The following is a 16,956-nucleotide window of genomic DNA, read 5'->3' as shown; positions in this document are numbered from 1 at the left end:
CCAGCCACGTGGCCTCTCCTCCTCACCTTCCTGTAGGTGCTGGCCTCCACGCTGGTTGAGAGTCGGTGGCTGAGCTCCTCCGCCAGAGTGTCCAGATCTACTTCTGAGGCCTCCGCTTCCCTGGAGAGGCCCAAGCCGTGCTGGTTCTCAAGGTGGGAGCGGGCCTGAGCCTCAGCCTGCCGGCTCTGGTGCAGCGAGGCATAGAGTTGCGCCGTCACCTGGGAGGTATAGGGGGTGCCCGCCTGAGAGGAAGGGACCTTCTGCCCTGGGGAGGCAGGAGCCGAGGGTGGCAGCAGCTCCATGTCGCTCAGAAGATCCTCACTGTGGATGGAGGAGCTCAAAGTCCTGCAGGCACTCTTGTCGGCCATGGGTACAGTTGGAGGTGGTCGTTCCAAAGCCTTTGCCCAAGCCGGCCAGGCTGCAGGAGTTCTGTGCTCAGAAGCCCAGAGCCCCTGTCATAATGCGGAGTGTCCCGTGACAACAGGACTCCGACAGATGGAAGGTGCTTTCAGACATGCTGGCCCGTCCGGAGTGCCGGCAAGGAGATGCTGGAAGGAGAGGCCTCAGGAACAGGACTGAGCAGGTGGTGCTTCCCAGCTGGTGCCCTGAAGAGAAAACATGCCGTTAGGGGCATAGAATGAGCTTACAGAAGGACAACGGGAAGAACACAGGTGACATCAAGGGTCGGATCCCAGCTGAAGAAAAGCCCTGCCTTGCGCCACTGCTAGCCTTTGCCCTGTATGGTGGCATTAGTCCCCATTTCCTGATGGGCACATGACTCAACTCCTACTTGGTTAAAGCTCTATTGATAAAGGGAACCTGGGTGGGCCTCCCCCCCCCCCCCGCTGCTGGACTATAAGTCCCATCAGCTACAGCCAGCACCCAGGGGCAATGGGATCTGTAGTCCAGCAACATCTGGAGGGTCCTGCTCTGCCAGCCCCACACTCCTGCCCTAGAGGGATCCCTCTTCTTGCCCCTTAAAGCTCCACACTCACTTTCTGAAAACTGAAAACAACCCCAAGCGTGCCTCCCCCCACATCACACACTCTCTTCCCCTTTAAGCGCCCCCACCTCAATTTTAATGGCAGGCCCCCTCCTACAACTCCCACCCCCAAATCCCCCTGGAGCTCCACCCACAATCCTCTGGCCCCGCCCACACCTGTCCCCCGCCTCGCACCTGCCACAGGCCCCGCCCACACTGCGCTCCCCACTCCCAAAAAACGTTGAGGTAAATCCTAATTCTCTCTCTCTCACACACACACACACCCCGCGGGCCCGCTTCTTTCCCGCCGTTTTAAACGCCTTCGCGCCCCTCCCGTCCCGCGCTCGCCCACCTCTAGGCCGCGCCGCCCGCCCTCAAAAATAGCACACACACAAAATACAAAACCCAAACCAACCAACGCTTGGTTTTCATTGGGCTTAGGCCAACGCAACTCCTGGCAACCACCTTGGCAGGGAGGGCGGGGAGGCCGCCGCCGCCATTTTGCTTGAGGGCAAGAGCGCGCCGGGCGGGGAAAGAGAAAACGCGCGTGCGCGAGCCGCCGAACAAGACGCGGGCGGACGGGCGGGCGGAAGCGCGCTAAGAAGAACACGCACGCGCCGAGCGGCCGACCAATCAGCGCGCGGACATGCCCTACCGCGCTCCCTCGCTCTCCCTCCTCCCGGAAGTATAAGAGGATTCGGAAGCTGCCGAGCAGGGAGGGGGTTGCCATAGAGACGAAGGTGAGACTCCGGTAATGAGGGATGGGGGCGGGGGCAGTAGGCCCCGAGGGTCTTCAATAGGGGGAGCCCGCTGAGGGGCCAAAACGGCGACCACCCGGACCTTCCCCACCAAGGGCAGGACCAGCCCAGCGCTGGTGGGGGAGACTGTGGGTAGAGCTCCAGGGCTGGCTGGGCTGCCCCTCTTGGTCCTCGGCCTCACTGCCTGATAGGAATCGGAGGCTGACCGCGGCAATGTCCCCGCTGCCCACCCACCCCCTCTCCGTCCCCACAGTGAGCGTTGAGGGGAGCAGGGCGCGTTTAACTTCCCCACTTTCGAATTCCAAAAGCGAGGGGTGCTAAACAGATGTAACATGACTTGGGAATTCAAAAGAGATTTTGGTTAAAGTGATACAATTTAGTTTTGCTGGGTATGTAAAAAGTTTGTAATACTGCATAGAAATCATTCAAAATGATTGCCAAACACTTATATTGCTATTGTTATTTAGCATTGCCCAGTGGTGTAGCGTGGGTTGGCAAGGCAAGTAATTTGCGCCCCCTAACCCGTGGATTTGCGCCCCCTAACCCTAACCCCCAGCTGTTGCGCCCGGTGCGGCCGGGCCCCCCCCCCTGCACCCCCCACGCTACACCACTGGCATTGCCTAACATTTTCAGAATGTTAAAGCGAGATGAGCACCGCAACCCCAGAGTCAGCCACGACTGGACCTAATGGTCAGGGGTCCCTTTACCTTTAACATTTTCAGAAGATAAAATTAAAATTAATGTTTTCTGAAAGCAGTTTAATTGCTTCTTCATCAAACATAGACTTACCAAGATCAATGTTGCCCAGTCACAAAAATAATAGCTGGTTCAAATGCCTCACACCCAAAAGCATCTTTTTAACACTCCCCCACTGAAGAAATCTGCAAGAAATCAAGTTTCACCCCCTAAAATGACACACATTTTTGAGGGGAAAGCTGCGGCCACCACCAGGCAAGCCTGAGCACGCTGGCCTGTTGCAGGCAATGCTGCCAGAGTGTATCAGGTGGCTCATGCCAGCGAGCCCAGCTTCACTAGGGCAGTGGAGGTGGAGGGGACTTTCTCAAGCCTGCCAACCTACCTCTGCCCAGGCAGCAACCCAAAGATGTGGGCTGGATCCCCCCACCACTGCCTTGTACCCCCCCCCAATTGTTTTCATAGGTTTGTTAGTACAGTGGTGCCCCGCAAGACGAATGCCTCGCAAGACGGAAAACTCGCTAGACGAAAGAGTTTTCCGTTTTGGAGGTGCTTCGCAAAACGAATCTCCTATGGGCTTGCTTTGCAAGACGAAAATGTCTTGCGAGTTCCTGCAGGTTTTTTCCCCTCCCCCCCTTTCACTAAGCCGCAAAGCCGCTTATCAGCTGATCCGATAAGCCGCTAAAAGCCGCTAATAGCGCTAATCCGTCAATGGGCTTGCTTCGCAAGACGAAAAAACCGCTAGACGAAGAGAATCACAGAACAGATTCTTTTCGTCTTGCGAGGCACCACTGTAATGGTAAATGGGTGCCAATTGCAAGTAAATATTAGGCAAGCCTTGGCCGATTCAAATCCTTACGAAATACAAGAAAAATAAACATTCACAGATCACTCTCTAGGGCATCAGAAAATTTTCTGGGGCAAACAGTTTTTTCTACACACACACATTAGCCTGTTCAACTAACCCTAAGTTGCATAGGAAATTTTCTGGGAAGCCAACATCGCTGGCACCACTCCTGCCAAGAGCCACACCTCTCTTTTTGGTGCCCCAAAAGGAAGTCATGGGTGGGGGGGACACACCTTTCCTGACCCCACTAAATGCCTCCACAAGCAATTGGACCTGGTGGTGGGTGGGATCTCTGTATCCATGTCAGGTGTGCATGCTGGATTCCTCACTTTCCTTGCAGATGACGGTGCATAATTTGTACATATTCGACCGCAATGGAATCTGCCTGCACTACAGTGAGTGGAACCGGAAGAAGCAAGCTGGCATCTCTAAAGACGAGGTGAGACTTGAGGCTTGAGGTATGCAGAGCAGGAGGCCAAGGCTTAAGCCTGCTAAGGACATAGTGTTATAAGAATTTTAAGGTCTCAAATACAGAGTAAATATTCATAAATGCACACATATCTAATTATGTCTGAAATAGTATCGGAGAGCAATCCTGAAGCCATTTTGACTCTCCCAATGACCTCAAATATTCCTCTGCAGTAAGGGAGGCAAACGGGGAAAGTCGTTTTGCTTGCAAATCCTGACTTAAGGGTGCATTTGTGTATGAATAGGGTGATCCAGCGACCTGGATTCAGGAACTAAAGTATTAACCATTACAAAAGAATAACCAGTCTTCCACTGCAGTCAATGACCATTATCAGGTATCCTGGCAGGCAGGATTTCTGCTGTAGACCGCCTCCTTCTGTGATGTATGCATGATGTTTTGGGTGGTCTTGGGCTACAGAATGGGCAATTTCAATAGTCTATATAAGGGCTTGCACACCAGTGTTCAGGGTTCTCCTCCCTCCTGCATGTGGTGAGTGGGGACCCTGTTGCAACAGTCCCTTGAATAAAGATCAGGCTTACTAGCCATGTTGCTTCTCAATATACTCTGGTTGGCCTCTGTTTTTTTCTCCTACCAATAGGGAACCCACTTAAGGACTCTATATGGGCTCTGTAATACCCCATAAGGGAAAGGGAGCAATTTTTTTCTTATAACTATAGGAAGAGCCCTGCTGGATCAGGCCAGTGACCTATCCTGTTCTCACAATGGCCAATCAGGTGTTTCAGTGGGAAACTCACAAACAGGATGCAAGCACAAGATCCCTCCAGCTGCTTCCAGCAACTGGTATTCAGAAGCACTGCTGCCTCTGACCATGGAGGCAAACAATAGGCATCATGGCTAGAGTCAGTTGATAGCCCTTCTCCTCCAAGAGTTTGTATAATCCTCTTTTTAAACCATCTATTGGTTGGTGGCCATCACTGCCTCCTGTGGGAGTGAGTTCCATAGTTTAGCTATGCACTGCACCAGTCTCTTACTGGGATCTTTAAAGCCCTAAACGGCCTCGGTCCTGTATGCCTGAAGGAGCGTCTCCACCCCCATTGTTCAGCCCGGACACTGAGATCCAGCTCCGAGGGCCTTCTGGCAGTTCCTTCCCTGCGAGAAGTGAAGCTACAGGGAACTAGGCAGAGGGCCTTCTCGGTGGTGGCGCCCGCCCTGTGGAACGCCCTCCCTTCAGATGTGAAGGAAATAAGCAGCTATCTTCTTTTTAAAAGACATCTGAAGGCAGCCCTGTTCAGGGAAGTTTTTAATATTTAATGCTGTATTGTTTTAAACGCTTGATTGGGAGCCGCCCAGAGTGGCTGGGGAAACTCAGCCAGATAGGTGGGGTATAAATAATAATAATAATAATAATAATAATAATAATAATAATAATTAATATTATTATTATTAATCTCTGCCCACTCACTCTAGATTTGGGGGTAGGAGCCTGTTCAGAGGTGAGGGAAACCAAACTGCAGTGTTCTGCAAGTTACTTAGTTTTCTACCTCGGTTAATCTTGCGTGGTGCAGAGCCTTGAAATGATAGCTCTGATCCAAGTGGGCATAACTAAGCTGGCAAGTAATTTTTTTTAAAGTGCGATGCTTAAACTAAGTGAAAGATTAATCAGCAGCTGTGCCGTGATATCCTGACTACCTTTTCTGCCCATTTAAAACCACCACCAGCAAATCCACTTTAGCTTTCCAGTCCTTCTTCAAGCCAGGGATAGGAACAGCTTTGCGCTGGCTGCCTTCCTCCTGCCGTTGAAGAGCGAAAGCAGGAGTAAGTACAGTCGTATCTTGGAAGTCAAACGGAATCCATTCCGGAACTCGGTTTGACTTCCAAAACGTTCAGAAACCAAAGCGCAGCTTCTGATTGGCTGCAGGAAGCTCCTGTCCGCGCCGGACGTTCGGCTTCCAAAAATCATTCGAAAACCGGAACACTCACTTCTGGGTTTCGATTGTTCGGGAGCCGATTTGTTCAGGAGCCAAGGCATTTGAGATCCAAGGTATGGCTGCAGCGATCTCTCCCCTAGCTGGAAAAAGAATAGAAAGCTACCTTATATCCGGGATCCATGCAGCTCAGTCGAGTCCGAGGCCATTCCTAGGCCCATGTGCTTTGCCCCTGATCAGGACACACAGTTGAAATAGCGTTATGGTGCCCTCTTCGTTGTTTGGAGGAGAGCAGAGCGTTGTGGGTAGGTGCTGTTTTGCCTTGGTGGAACTTCTGTCCCAGGTAAGCAAGCAAAGGGGAATCATTCTTGTGCCACAGAATGACAATACACATTCAGCAGAGGAGAAGGGGAAATGTGAGGATGTGTTCCTTCTATGCAACTTTGCAAGCCTGTTCTAAGATACATTTAGCACTGTGAGCGTGGCAGGGACCCTGAAGTGTAAAGTGTAATTCTTCCATGGAAGGGGATTGTCCAGCAACATCACACTTCTAAGGTAAAGGGGCCCCTGACCATTAGGTCCAGTCGTGACCGACTCTGGGCACTCATCTCGCTTTATTGGCCGAGGGAGCTGGCGTACAGCTTCCGGGTCATGTGGCCAGCATGACTAAGCCGCTTCTGGCGAACCAGAGCAGCGCACGGAAACGCCGTTTACCTTCCCGCTGGAGCGGTACCTATTTATCTACTTGCACTGGTGTGCTTTCAAACTGCTAGGTTGGCAGGAGCAGGGAACGAGCAACAGGAGCTCGCCCCGTCGCGGGGATTTGAACCGCTGACCTTCTGATCGGCAAGTCCTAGGCTCTGTGGTTTAACCCACAGCGCCACCCGCTGTGGGTTAAACCACCCGCACACTTCTACCTCCTGTACTAATCCGTGGTGCAAAGCCCATGCTCTGTCTGGGGAAACATGAAATGGTGGTGGTGTTTACGTGCGTGGGGCAGGGAGAGGGAAGGGTGTGAGTAAAAAGAAAAGTTCAAAAGCTTCCTAGCTTGAATGATACTATGAGTTTAGCAGCCTTTAGCAGCCGCCACTTTCTAATTTGGGGGATTCCGGTGTTGAAGCTTCCAGGGGAACAGTAAGCTCCATTTGGGGAAGTTCTGCTGGTTATGTGACTTTGGGTGATTCAGATCAGATAAGATGTTTTGTTTCTTGAAGAGGTACTCAAGAGGCCAGAGGGTTACATTCAGTAGCCAACCATTAGAAATTACTCCTTGTAAAGTTGGTTTTTGTGAAGCAATCATCTCTACAGTACAGTGGTACCTCTGGTTACATACGCTTCAGGTTACAGACTCCGCTAACCCAGAAATAGTGCTTCAGGTTAAGAACTTTGCTTCAGGATGAGAACAGAAATTGTGCAGCAGCGGTGCAGCGGCAGCAGGAGGCCCCATTAGCTAAAGTGGTGCTTCAGCTTAAGAACAGTTTCAGATTAAGTACGGACCTCGGGAACGAATTAAGTACTTAACCCGAGGTACCACTGTATATTCTTAGATTCAGCTTCAGAAGGAATATTTTGTATTTTGGGTTTTTTTAGTGAGTTATTTTTGGCTATGATGCAAGTCTGCTTTGCACATGTTATGGGTTAACTTTCCTAGGCACTACTGTTGCTGTAACATATCGTACCCTAATGTCTATCAGTTGCATTGATTATCTCTTAAGGGTCCCGTTGACTTTTGTCTGTGGTTTCTGTGCCATGAATGTTATAGAATCATAGAATCATAGAGTTTGAAGAGACCACAAGGGACATCGAGTCCAACCCCCTGCCAAGCAGGAAACACCATCAGAGCACTCCTGACATATGGTTGTCAAGCCTCTGCTTAAAGAGGTCCTTGTACGGTTAAAGATGTCCTTGTACGGTTAGCCACAGGGTGGCACCAGAGCAGAGCAAATGAGCATGACTGAGTTCTTCATCCTTGCCATGGAATCTCACCCTATTCTCCCTATGAACACATTCATTTTTTCTCTCTCTCTTTCTCTCCCTCCCTGCAGGAGTTCAAGCTGATGTATGGCATGCTCTTCTCCATCCGCTCCTTCGTTAGCAAGATGAGCCCCGTGGACATGTATCCTTTCTGCTTAAACAGCAGCCTCAAAAGTATCACTCTTGCGGTTTTTTGATAGAGGGAGCCTGACTGAAGCTTTTTCATTCACACGGAGGAGGGGAAAGCAGCACTATCTACTTAAGGAGTAAAACTTGTTTGGGGGGGAGGGGGCTTAGCCAGCTGCCTTGGCCTGACCTCTCCTTCCTCCAGTTCTCCTTAACTCCTTGCACCCCAGGAAAGACGGCTTCCTCTCCTTCCAGACCAGCAAGTACAAGCTGCACTACTATGAGACGCCCACGGGACTCAAGGTGGTGATGAACACAGACTTAGGGGTGGGCAACATCCGAGATATCCTGCATCAGATCTACAGCTATGTGAGTCAGAGGGGGGGTGCTGCCTCCTCCCCTGCCCCCCATACCATAATAATCCCTAGGATGGCTCTCCTGTGTACAGATGCCCTCCAAATGACTCTGCAGTGAAGGAAGAGGAGTATTCACATGGCACCCGCTGCCACCGCCGCTCATTTGCTAAATGGTTCTGCGTAAACACCAAAGCTATGTTCACATAAGCAAAGGCATAATAATAATAATAATAATAATAATAATAATAATAATAATAATAATAATTTATTTATACCCTGCCCATCTGGCTGGGTCCCCCCAGCCACTCTGGGCGGCTTCCAACAAAACACTAAAATACAATAACGTATTAAACATTAAAAGCCTCCCTAAACAGGGCTGCCTTTAGATGTCTTCTAAAAGTTTGGTAGTTATTTTTCTCTTTGACATCTGGTGGGAGGGCGTTCCACAGGGCGGGTGCCACCACCGAGAAGGCCCCCTGCCTGGTTCCCTGTAACTTGGCTTCTCACAGCGAGGGAACCGCCAGAAGGCCCTCAGAGCTGGACCTCAGTGTCCGGGCTGGACGATGGAGGTGGAGACGCTCCTTCAGGTATACTGAACCGAGGCCGTAGCAGGCGCAGGTCCTAGAGGGGTTATTCCCCCAGCCGCCTCCAATCTGGCGCCTTCCAGATGTTGTCCTGCAATGCCCACCATCACTTTTACTCACCCTCGGTTGCGCTGGTTGGGGTTGATGGAGGCTGGGAGTCCCGCAACAGCTGGAGGCCACCTGGAGACGGTGTCCTACAGCAGCCGTCCTCAACCTCGGGTCTCTAGATGCTGTTGGACTGCAACTCCCATCATTCCTAGCCAGCATGGCCAGGTATGATGGGACTTATAGTCCAAGAATGTCTGAGGACCCAGGTTGAGAAAGGCTGATTATTGTGTACAGTGAGGTTATTAGCAGGGAGAGGGATATGACTCTGGCTTCTAAAGAGGGTCTGATATTTGGGGCTGCAACTCCCACCCCCACCCCCCAGTTCAAACTGCCTGGAGGGCACCAGGCTGGGGAAGGCTAAGCTAAGGTTTTGTTTTGTTTTCAGGCCATTGTTTAATAGCGCAAGAAGTTAACCATGGGTAATTTCTGTTATCGATGGGCATGTTATTAGAATTGTGGGTGGCGGAGGCGTGGGGAGTGGTTTATGTACAGTCATACCTTGGATCTCAAACGCCTTGGCTCCTGAACAATCGAAACCCAGAAGTGTGTGTTCCAGTTTTTGAACGTTCTTTTGGAAGCTGATGTCCACCAGGGCTTCCGCAGCTTCCGATTGGCTGCAGGAGCTTCCTGCAGCCAATCAGAAGCCGTGCTTTGGTTTCTGAAAATTTTGGAATTCGAACGGACTTCTGGAACGGATTCTGTTCGACTTCCAAGATATGACTGCATAGTGATTATGAATGCAGTATTTAAAATTTATTATTTTTCCCCAGTACTGATTTTTTTCTGTTGGTGTACTTTTTATATTTTATGGGTAAATTGAGTAAAAAATGAGAGAGAAAGGTAGCAGCAGGTGAACTAGATCAACTGGTCAGGCCAAAGCTCTGTATATTTTTTGTTAAACAGCAGTTACCTGATTTTGAGAGACCACCAAATTAGGGTTTAGGGGTGCAGCCTTTCAGAAAGGAGCCCAGGCTCCTCCTTCCTCTGGGCCTTTCATTCATCTCTAGTTCATTTGCCCCCTTCCTTGTCCAGCAGTTGCTTTGACTCAGTGGTTGCCACCATGCCAAAGCAGACAGGAGTCCTTTATTTCCCACTTCTGTGTTGGCAGCAGGGAGAGCGGTGCTCTTAGGGTATCTACTGCTGTCCTGAGAGAAGTGCGAATGATCCCAAAATAAGAACGAAACATCAGTCACTGGGGTTAGTCAAAATAGAAATCTTTTTTGGAGCGGCAGGTCTCCCAATGTTTGGTTTTCATTTCCCTGAAGCTGTTTCAGTTGGGGTCCAGAGGGGAGGAGGGGTATTCTCATCTCACTGACCCCATGATTCTCCTTCCAACCAGCTTCTTCCCTCTCCTCCCTAGATCTACGTGGAGTATGTGGTCAAAAACCCTCTGTGCAGCTTGAACGAGAACATCCAGAGCGAGCTCTTTCGGAGCAAGCTGGACAGCTTTATCCGTGGGCTGCCCTTCTTCTCAGCTCGGGCAGGCTAAGTGGTGCGGGTGGGTGTTTGCCTTTTCCCGTTCCATGCTGTAAATACTACAATTCCCACGATGCACGTGGAGTAGTGTCTGGCAGCGAGCTTGGCACTTTCTCTGCTGGGTGTGCCATCGTCAGAACAACAGTCATTCCCTGCACTTCAGCCATAACGGACTTGTGGCCCAAACCAGAACTCTGAGCTTGGATACCTTTCGGACAGCGGCTTTCTCCGCAGAGCTTTCCTCCGTTTCCTCCACCGCCCCTTGACCCGCAGCTCCATCTTTTGTCCCATTGCGTATTCCCCCCTGGTTGGGACCCCGAGCCCCTCTTCCTTCCCCTCCTGACCGTGACACACAGTCCTTTGCCAGCCCAGGCCTCTTCCTTTCTATTTATAGAGCTTTGCCTCATCCCTTTCTTCCCCCTCCGCCCCCCAAGCTCCTATTTATAGCCAGTCTCTTCTCCTGCCTTTCCAGTCCAGTGCTCTCCCAGCCTGGGCATGACATCAAGCGCCCCGGGGCTAGGGGGGGTGCTGCTTGGACGCAGCGGAAGATGCAGCGGCACGTCCTTCCCAAACGCATCTCGCGAAAAGACGGGCCACCAATCCAACTTCACGTTTCCGCCACCAGGAAAGGTCGACAAGCAACACAGGTCGAGAAGAGAGCTGTACTGTATTCTTTTTTTTGCTGGGTCCACCTTTCGTGAATTAAACAAAATGCCACCTTTAAGATCAGAAGTTGCTTTGATCACCCTCAGCCTTCTCTAGGACTCTCTGGGATTTGCTGGTTAACTCGGTTGCCATTGCCCCCCCAGACTGTGTTATGTTTGCAATGGCTGCTGGGCCACCTCCACAAAAACCCCTATGTCAAGATGAGAGTCTCAGCTTCGAGACGCCGAAGGCCAGCGAGGCAGCAGCTCTTCTTCAAATTGGACTAACCGGCTCGTTAAATCGTCGGTCTCAAGTTCTTGCGTCACACGGGGCTTTTTTCCTCCTCGGGCTTCGATGTTCAGAGAAGGGAAGCAAAGCGAACGCATCGGCAGATACACCTCCAGGCCAGAAATTAAGTGCCTGGGTTAACCACCGTCTTGCTTCACCCCCCACCCCACCCCCCTTGAAAGGCCACGGCCAGTTGCGCCCATCCCTTATTCGCTGCTGTTCATTCTGAGCGTTTTAAGCTCTGGGAGTTCTGTGTGTGATTCAAGCTTGTTTCCCACTTCTTTAAAAGCGAGCTGATTTAAAAAATTATGTCTCTTGTTCTCTCTTGTCATGATCAATTTTGCATGCTTTGAAAGGTTTCATATTGCCGTGCTGGTGATCTCGGTCCGTTAAATGGTATAAAACCTTAGCCTGGAGATGCATCCAATTAAATGCCCCTCAAGGTCACTTGGCGGATGGCTTGGACTTGCATTCAAGGGCTGGCGAAATGGCATTTTTGAAGCATGACATAAGAAGAAGCTGCTGGAGCAGACCAGTGGCCCATCAAGTCCGGCCACACAGATGTCCGTGGGAAACCCACAAGCCAGAGCCCTTTCCCCTCCTGTGGCTGGCATTCAGGAGCATAACCCATGACAGTGGGCTAGGTGGTCCAGTGGCCTGATCCAGCGGTCTCTTCTTATGTTAACGACTCTCATGCCCTGGTGCCCTCCCTCCCTCCTCCTTTCTTACAAGAAAGAAGATTCCACCTAAACATTAGGAAGAACCTCCTGACAGTAAGAGCTGTTTGACAGTGGAATTTGCTGCCAAGGAGTGTGGTGGAGTCTCCTCCTTTGGAGGTCTTTAAGCAGAGGCTTGACAACCATATGTCAGGAGTGCTCTGATGGTGTTTCCTGCTTGGCAGGGGGTTGGACTCAATGGCCCTTGTGGTCTCTTCCAACTCTAGGATTCTATGATTCCCAAAGAGGAGGCTTATTTATATATCTTTAGAATACTTACACCCTGCTCTTCTAAGCAGCCTACAAAAGATTGTCAAAACAAGATGACCCTTGAATCTTGTAAAGGGTAAAGGGACCCCTGACCGTTAGGTCCAGTCGTGGCCAACTCTGGGGTTGCGGCGCTCATCTCGCTTTATTGGCTGAGGGAGCTGGCGTACAGCTTCCAGGTCATGTTGCCAGCAGGACTAAGCCGCTTCTGGCGAACCAGAGCAGCGCACGGAAATGCCGTTTACCTTCCCACCAGAGTGGTACCTATTTATCTACTTGGACTTTTTGGCATGCTTTCGAACTGCTAGGTTGGCAGGAGCAGGGACCGAGTGACGGGAGCTCACCCCGTTGTGAGGATTCGAACCGCTGACCTTCTGATCGGCAAGTCCTAGGCTCTGTGGTTTAACCCACAGCGCCACCCGCGTCCCTTGAATCTAGTACAGGCACATAAATCACAAAGGTATCCTATGGGGACTAGGATTGTGCACATTTGCTGTGTGCATGCAGGCGGTTATGGGTGTCCCCTGCTGTCCCACAAGGCAGCTTGCACCCAGGACCCCTGAATGTCGGAAGTGTCTCAGGAAAGAAACAAGGGCAGGTCAGCTGCCAGGTATCTCCTGCCGCTAAAAGGCAGAGCAGAGAGCCTGTCCTCCGTGCTGGGCTTTAGTGTCTGGCAGGGATTATCTTCGCTTAATCCCTCAACAAGGACAAGCAGGTAGTGAGGAGAGGGGAGCGGCATGTCTGAGAATCAAAAAACGCTGGCTGGATTCAGCCCTGTATTCTATAGAGCCGGGCCCAAGTTTTCCTCCTCCTCCTCCTGAGACTGCCATCTCCTGGAACAGCTGGCCCCATCTTCCTTTTTCAAATGAGCCTGCCTAAAATAAAACCTTGAAGTCACAATGGAAGTCCTGCTCTAAGTGAAGTCTTAAATCTCCCTGCTTTCAGAGCCCAGAAGACTACACCTCCAGGATCCTGCTCATCAGGTTGCATGCCCCAAGACAGGACTAGCAAGCATGATTGATGACCCTCCAAGCATCAGGATGCCCCTGGTTTGATTCTAGTTTATAAAGGTAACAACTCAGGATTTTGGCAGCACCCCCTGGGTTATCGCCAGCGGCTCCCATTTATCCTCAGTGGCCTGGGCATAGAAACCTGGTGGTTCCTGTTCAGATAACCACAGTATTTTATTTTTAAATGTAATAAGATGTCTTTCACCACCCTTCCCCAGCCTGGTACCCTTCAGATATTTTGGATTACAACTCCCATAATCCCCAACAGAATACAGCAGTGCTGATGGGAGTTGCTGTCAAAAATATCTTTAAGGTGCTGTGTTGTGAAGGCAGAAGGAAGGCTGTCTCAAGTCTCTCTCTTGGCAGAACTTTCCTCTGCCATTGAATGTCTGGTTTCCTGGACAGGTCCTTTGACTCACCCTGCTGTTTTCAAAGAGATGCCCACAGCCCTTTGCAAAGGATTTATTCAGATAACCTCCACATGTTGTCTCGGTTTAGAAGTTGTAGTTGAGGTTGTTTAGCGGTTGGGGCTGGGGGGGAGGGGAGGATGTAGCAAGGAGGACAAAAGGCATCGGTTTCCATGTCTGTTGCATTTCTGCAGCTGTTCACCTTCTGCACAAAAACAGCATTAACGTGTCTCACTGTTGCAAAATCATGTAATTTAGGTAATTCACACAATTACGTGCTGAACATTGTCATCAGAGTATTCCACACCATTCACATCAGTGCAAACGGGGACATGACAGCATATTGTTTGCAGACTGCATTGGTTTCTGTTCGGGACGTGGGGGCGAATCAGCGAATTTCCACTCCCGTTTCTGTATTCATCAAAATTTCCCCAACATCCCTAGGAAGGAGGAAGTCATCCTTTCTGTAAAGGTAAAGGACCCCTGACCATTAGGTCCAGTCGTGACCAACTCTGGGGTTGCGGCGCTCATCTCGCTTTATTGGCCAAGGGAGCCGGCGTACAGCTTCCGGTCATGTGGCCAGCAGGACTAAGCCGCTTCTGGCAAACCAGAGCAGGGCACGGAAACGCCGTTTACCTTCCCGCCGGAGTGGTACCTATTGATCTACTTGCACTTTGACGTTCTTTCGAACTGCTAGGTTGGCAGGAGCAGGGACCGAGCAACGGGAGCTCACCCCGTTGCAGGGATTCAAACCGCCAACCTTCTGATCGGCAAGTCCTAGGCTCTGTGGTTTAACCCACAGCGCCACCCGTGCCCCTTTCTGTACCGCAGAGTTAAACTGGGGAACTCGCTCCCACGGGAGGCAGCGATGGCCGCCAACTCAGATGACTTTCAAAGAGAAATCGGACAAATTCATAGAGGATAAAGCTATCGGCGGCAACCAGACGTGATGGTTATGTTGGGTCTCCACACTTGGGGGCAGTAAATGCTTCTGAATACCAGTTGCTGTGAGCCACAGGAGGAGAGAGGGCTGTTGCGCTCCGTTCCTTCCTGTGGGCTTCCGACTTGGGCATTTGGTTGGCCTCTGTGAGATCAGGAAGCTGGACTAAGTGGGCTGTTATCTTAAGGAGGATAAATGCAGGGGTGAATCTTTATTTCCACATTGAGCTGGGGTTTGGCAGCATTTCTTCAGCAGGAGGACTCCACTCGTCGGTCCTTCCTCCTCCTGGGCCCTCCCTGCCACACGCCACTCGCCGATTTGCTCTCTTCTTATCTCCCCACCCGCCTGACACACATACCCATTAGCTTTCCGCTAATCCCAGTGAGCTGACCAGGTGGTGTTAGGCCAGAGGCAGGGTGCTTCGGGTGTGCTGAGAAGCTTTGAATTTTGCACAGTTCCCGAGTTTAATTCCTACAAAGCCCCAAATGGGAACGGCGTCGGTGGGGCCTGCCAGCACTTGGCCCAGCTGGGGTTTAACTCTTGGAAGTGAGTGCAGCTGTAGCTTCTAACTGCTGCCTTTGAGGGCACAGTGAGGACCTGGCAGGTGGGCGAAATTGACAGTTTCTGTTTCTCTCATTTTCCCCATCTGTTTGCAATTCTTTTTTTAAAAAAACCAGCATTTTAGTGGTTTGACTCTCTCCTAATAACACACATTTTTGTGTGCAGGTTTCCCTAATATGGTGGTACCTCGGGTTACATACGCTTCAGGTTACAGACTCCGCTAACCCAGAAATAGTGCTTCAGGTTAAGAACTTAGCTTCAGGATGAGAACAGAAATCGTGCTCCGGCAGCGTGGCAGCAGCAGGAGGCCCCATTAGCTAAAGTGGTGCTTCAGGTTAAGAACAGCTTCAGGTTAAGTACGGACCTCTGGAACGAATTAAGTACTTAAGCTGAAGTACCACTGTATGTGCATATTAAAAGCCATATTTCCCCTTCTATTTGTTTTTTCTTTAACATAATGCACCATGTGTGTTTTTGTACACACTGCTAGGCAGGATAAATTGCATTGCAAAATTCGGAGACGTGCAGGTTTGGGAATTTGATTCGCGTATCATTTCAGAAAGTGCAAATTAGATTCAGTTCGCGTTTACAGGCAAATCTACCTGACCTCTTTTCCCATCCCTAGTGGAGGCTCCTCAGTGGCTATGAGTGCTTTTCGCCAGCTCTGGCTGGTTCACCAGCTAGAGCCCCTTTGGGGCAGAGATGACTTAGGCACTGTACTCCATGCTCTGGTAACTTCCAGACTGGAGCCTAGCAGTGCCCCCTCTGCGTGGGGCTGCGACACAGAAACTCCAGTCGCTCCAAAAAGCAGCAGCCAGATTACTGGTGGGGGTTTCCCTGTAGGTCTCGTATAACCCCTGTTTTAAAACAGCTCCACTGGTGGCCAATTCATTTCCAGACGCATTGGAAGGTGCTGGAGGGTTTAAAACCCTAAACAACTCAGGCCCCAAATATCTGAAAGACTGCCTCCTTCCTGAAGACCCGCTTGGGTGCTGAGTTAAGCAGAGTGGACCCTTTTGGTTGTTCCTCAGGGACGCGGGTGGCACTGTGGGTTAAACCACAGAGCCTAGGACTTGCTGATCAGAAGGTCGGCGGTTCGAATCCCTACAACGGGGTGAGCTCCCGTTGCTTGCTCCCTGCTCCTGCCAACCTAGCAGTTCGAAAGCACATCAAAGTGCAAGTAGATAAATAGGTACCACTCAAGCGGGAAGGTAAACGGCGTTTCTGTGCACTGCTCTGATTCGGCAGAAGCGGCTTAGTCCTGCTGGCCACATGATCCAGAAGCTGTATGCCGGCTCCCTCGGCCAGTAAAGCGAGATGAGCGCCGCAACCCCAGAGTCGGTCACGACTGGACCTAATGGTCAGGGGTCCCTTTACCTTTACCTGCCCACAGAGGCTCAGGGGGTGGCAGCCCAGGAGAGGGCCTTCTCTGTGGTGACCCATAAGCTGTGAAACAGAGGTGTATCTGGCACTATCATACAGCTTCTGGCAACTGCTGAAGACATTCAGGGTCCCTTCCCTGTCTTCAGCTCTATGATTCTATGAAACTCTTTCCCCCTGCTTTTGACATTTGACGTTCATGTCTTTAAGACCAACTTCCTTTCTGTAAGTTGTTTTAAACTTTCTCATACCACGTTTCAATGTTGTAAGCCTTACTTTACAGTGAAGGGCAGGTAATTAGTAATACAGTGGTACCTCAGGTTACATATGCTTCAGGTTACAGACTCGGCTAACCCAGAAATATTACCTCAGGTTAAGAACTTTGCTTCAGGATGAGAACAGAAATTGTGCTCCGGCAGCATGGCAGCAGCGGGAGGCCCCATTAGCTAAAGCGGTACCTCAGGTTAAGAACAGTTTCAGGTT

The 16,956-nt window shown here is 50.7% G+C and overlaps 2 protein-coding genes across 9 annotated transcripts in view; one reads left to right on the top strand and one right to left on the bottom strand.

The window, feature by feature from the left end:
• CNTROB (centrobin, centriole duplication and spindle assembly protein) overlaps positions 1-1,514 on the bottom strand; it is a 35,648-nt gene extending 34,134 nt beyond the window's left edge. The window contains exons 1-2 of one of the 2 annotated variants that reach the window (XM_083472541.1): positions 1,398-1,514; positions 27-605 (exon numbers count right to left, since the gene is read on the bottom strand). In XM_083472541.1, coding sequence (XP_083328667.1) covers positions 27-368 — 342 coding nt within the window. In that variant the 5' untranslated portion in view covers positions 369-605; positions 1,398-1,514. Of the gene's footprint in view, positions 1-26; positions 606-1,334 lie in introns of both variants that reach the window. The other variant, XM_083472542.1, reaches the window with a different exon arrangement.
• On the top strand, positions 541-13,240 carry TRAPPC1 (trafficking protein particle complex subunit 1). Of its 7 annotated transcripts, none has more exons than XM_083472926.1 (6): positions 541-671; positions 3,621-3,719; positions 7,681-7,751; positions 7,966-8,104; positions 10,144-10,281; positions 13,121-13,240. In XM_083472926.1, exons 2-5 carry the CDS (start codon positions 3,621-3,623, stop codon positions 10,270-10,272), a joined length of 438 nt encoding a protein of 145 aa, XP_083329052.1. In that variant the 5' UTR covers positions 541-671; the 3' UTR covers positions 10,273-10,281; positions 13,121-13,240. The 7 variants fall into 7 exon arrangements, with proteins under 7 accessions (XP_083329052.1, XP_083329048.1, XP_083329049.1 ...); XM_083472921.1 differs by lacking the exons at positions 541-671; positions 13,121-13,240 and adding exons at positions 1,572-1,722; positions 10,732-11,512; XM_083472922.1 differs by lacking the exon at positions 13,121-13,240 and having other exon boundaries at positions 560-671; positions 10,144-11,512.
• Positions 13,241-16,956: the final 3,716 nt, after the last annotated feature.

The sequence above is a fragment of the Podarcis liolepis genome, assembly GCF_965112155.1.
Source record: "Podarcis liolepis genome assembly, chromosome: 13".
Lineage (NCBI taxonomy): Eukaryota > Metazoa > Chordata > Lepidosauria > Squamata > Lacertidae > Podarcis > Podarcis liolepis.
Note: the sequence above shows the minus strand (reverse complement) of the source record. Positions and strands in the feature narration are given on the sequence as shown.

What these genes read in the sequence shown, in the direction of transcription:
- TRAPPC1 (XM_083472926.1), top strand. Translation starts at nt 3,621, where the DNA reads ATGACGGTGCATAATTTGTACATATTCGACCGCAATGGAATCTGCCTG. An exon ending in AAGATGAGCCCCGTGGACAT is followed by an intron (nt 7,752 to 7,965) that starts GTATCCTTTCTG and finishes CTTGCACCCCAG; the next exon opens with GAAAGACGGCTTCCTCTCCT. An exon ending in TGCATCAGATCTACAGCTAT is followed by an intron (nt 8,105 to 10,143) that starts GTGAGTCAGAGG and finishes TCTCCTCCCTAG; the next exon opens with ATCTACGTGGAGTATGTGGT.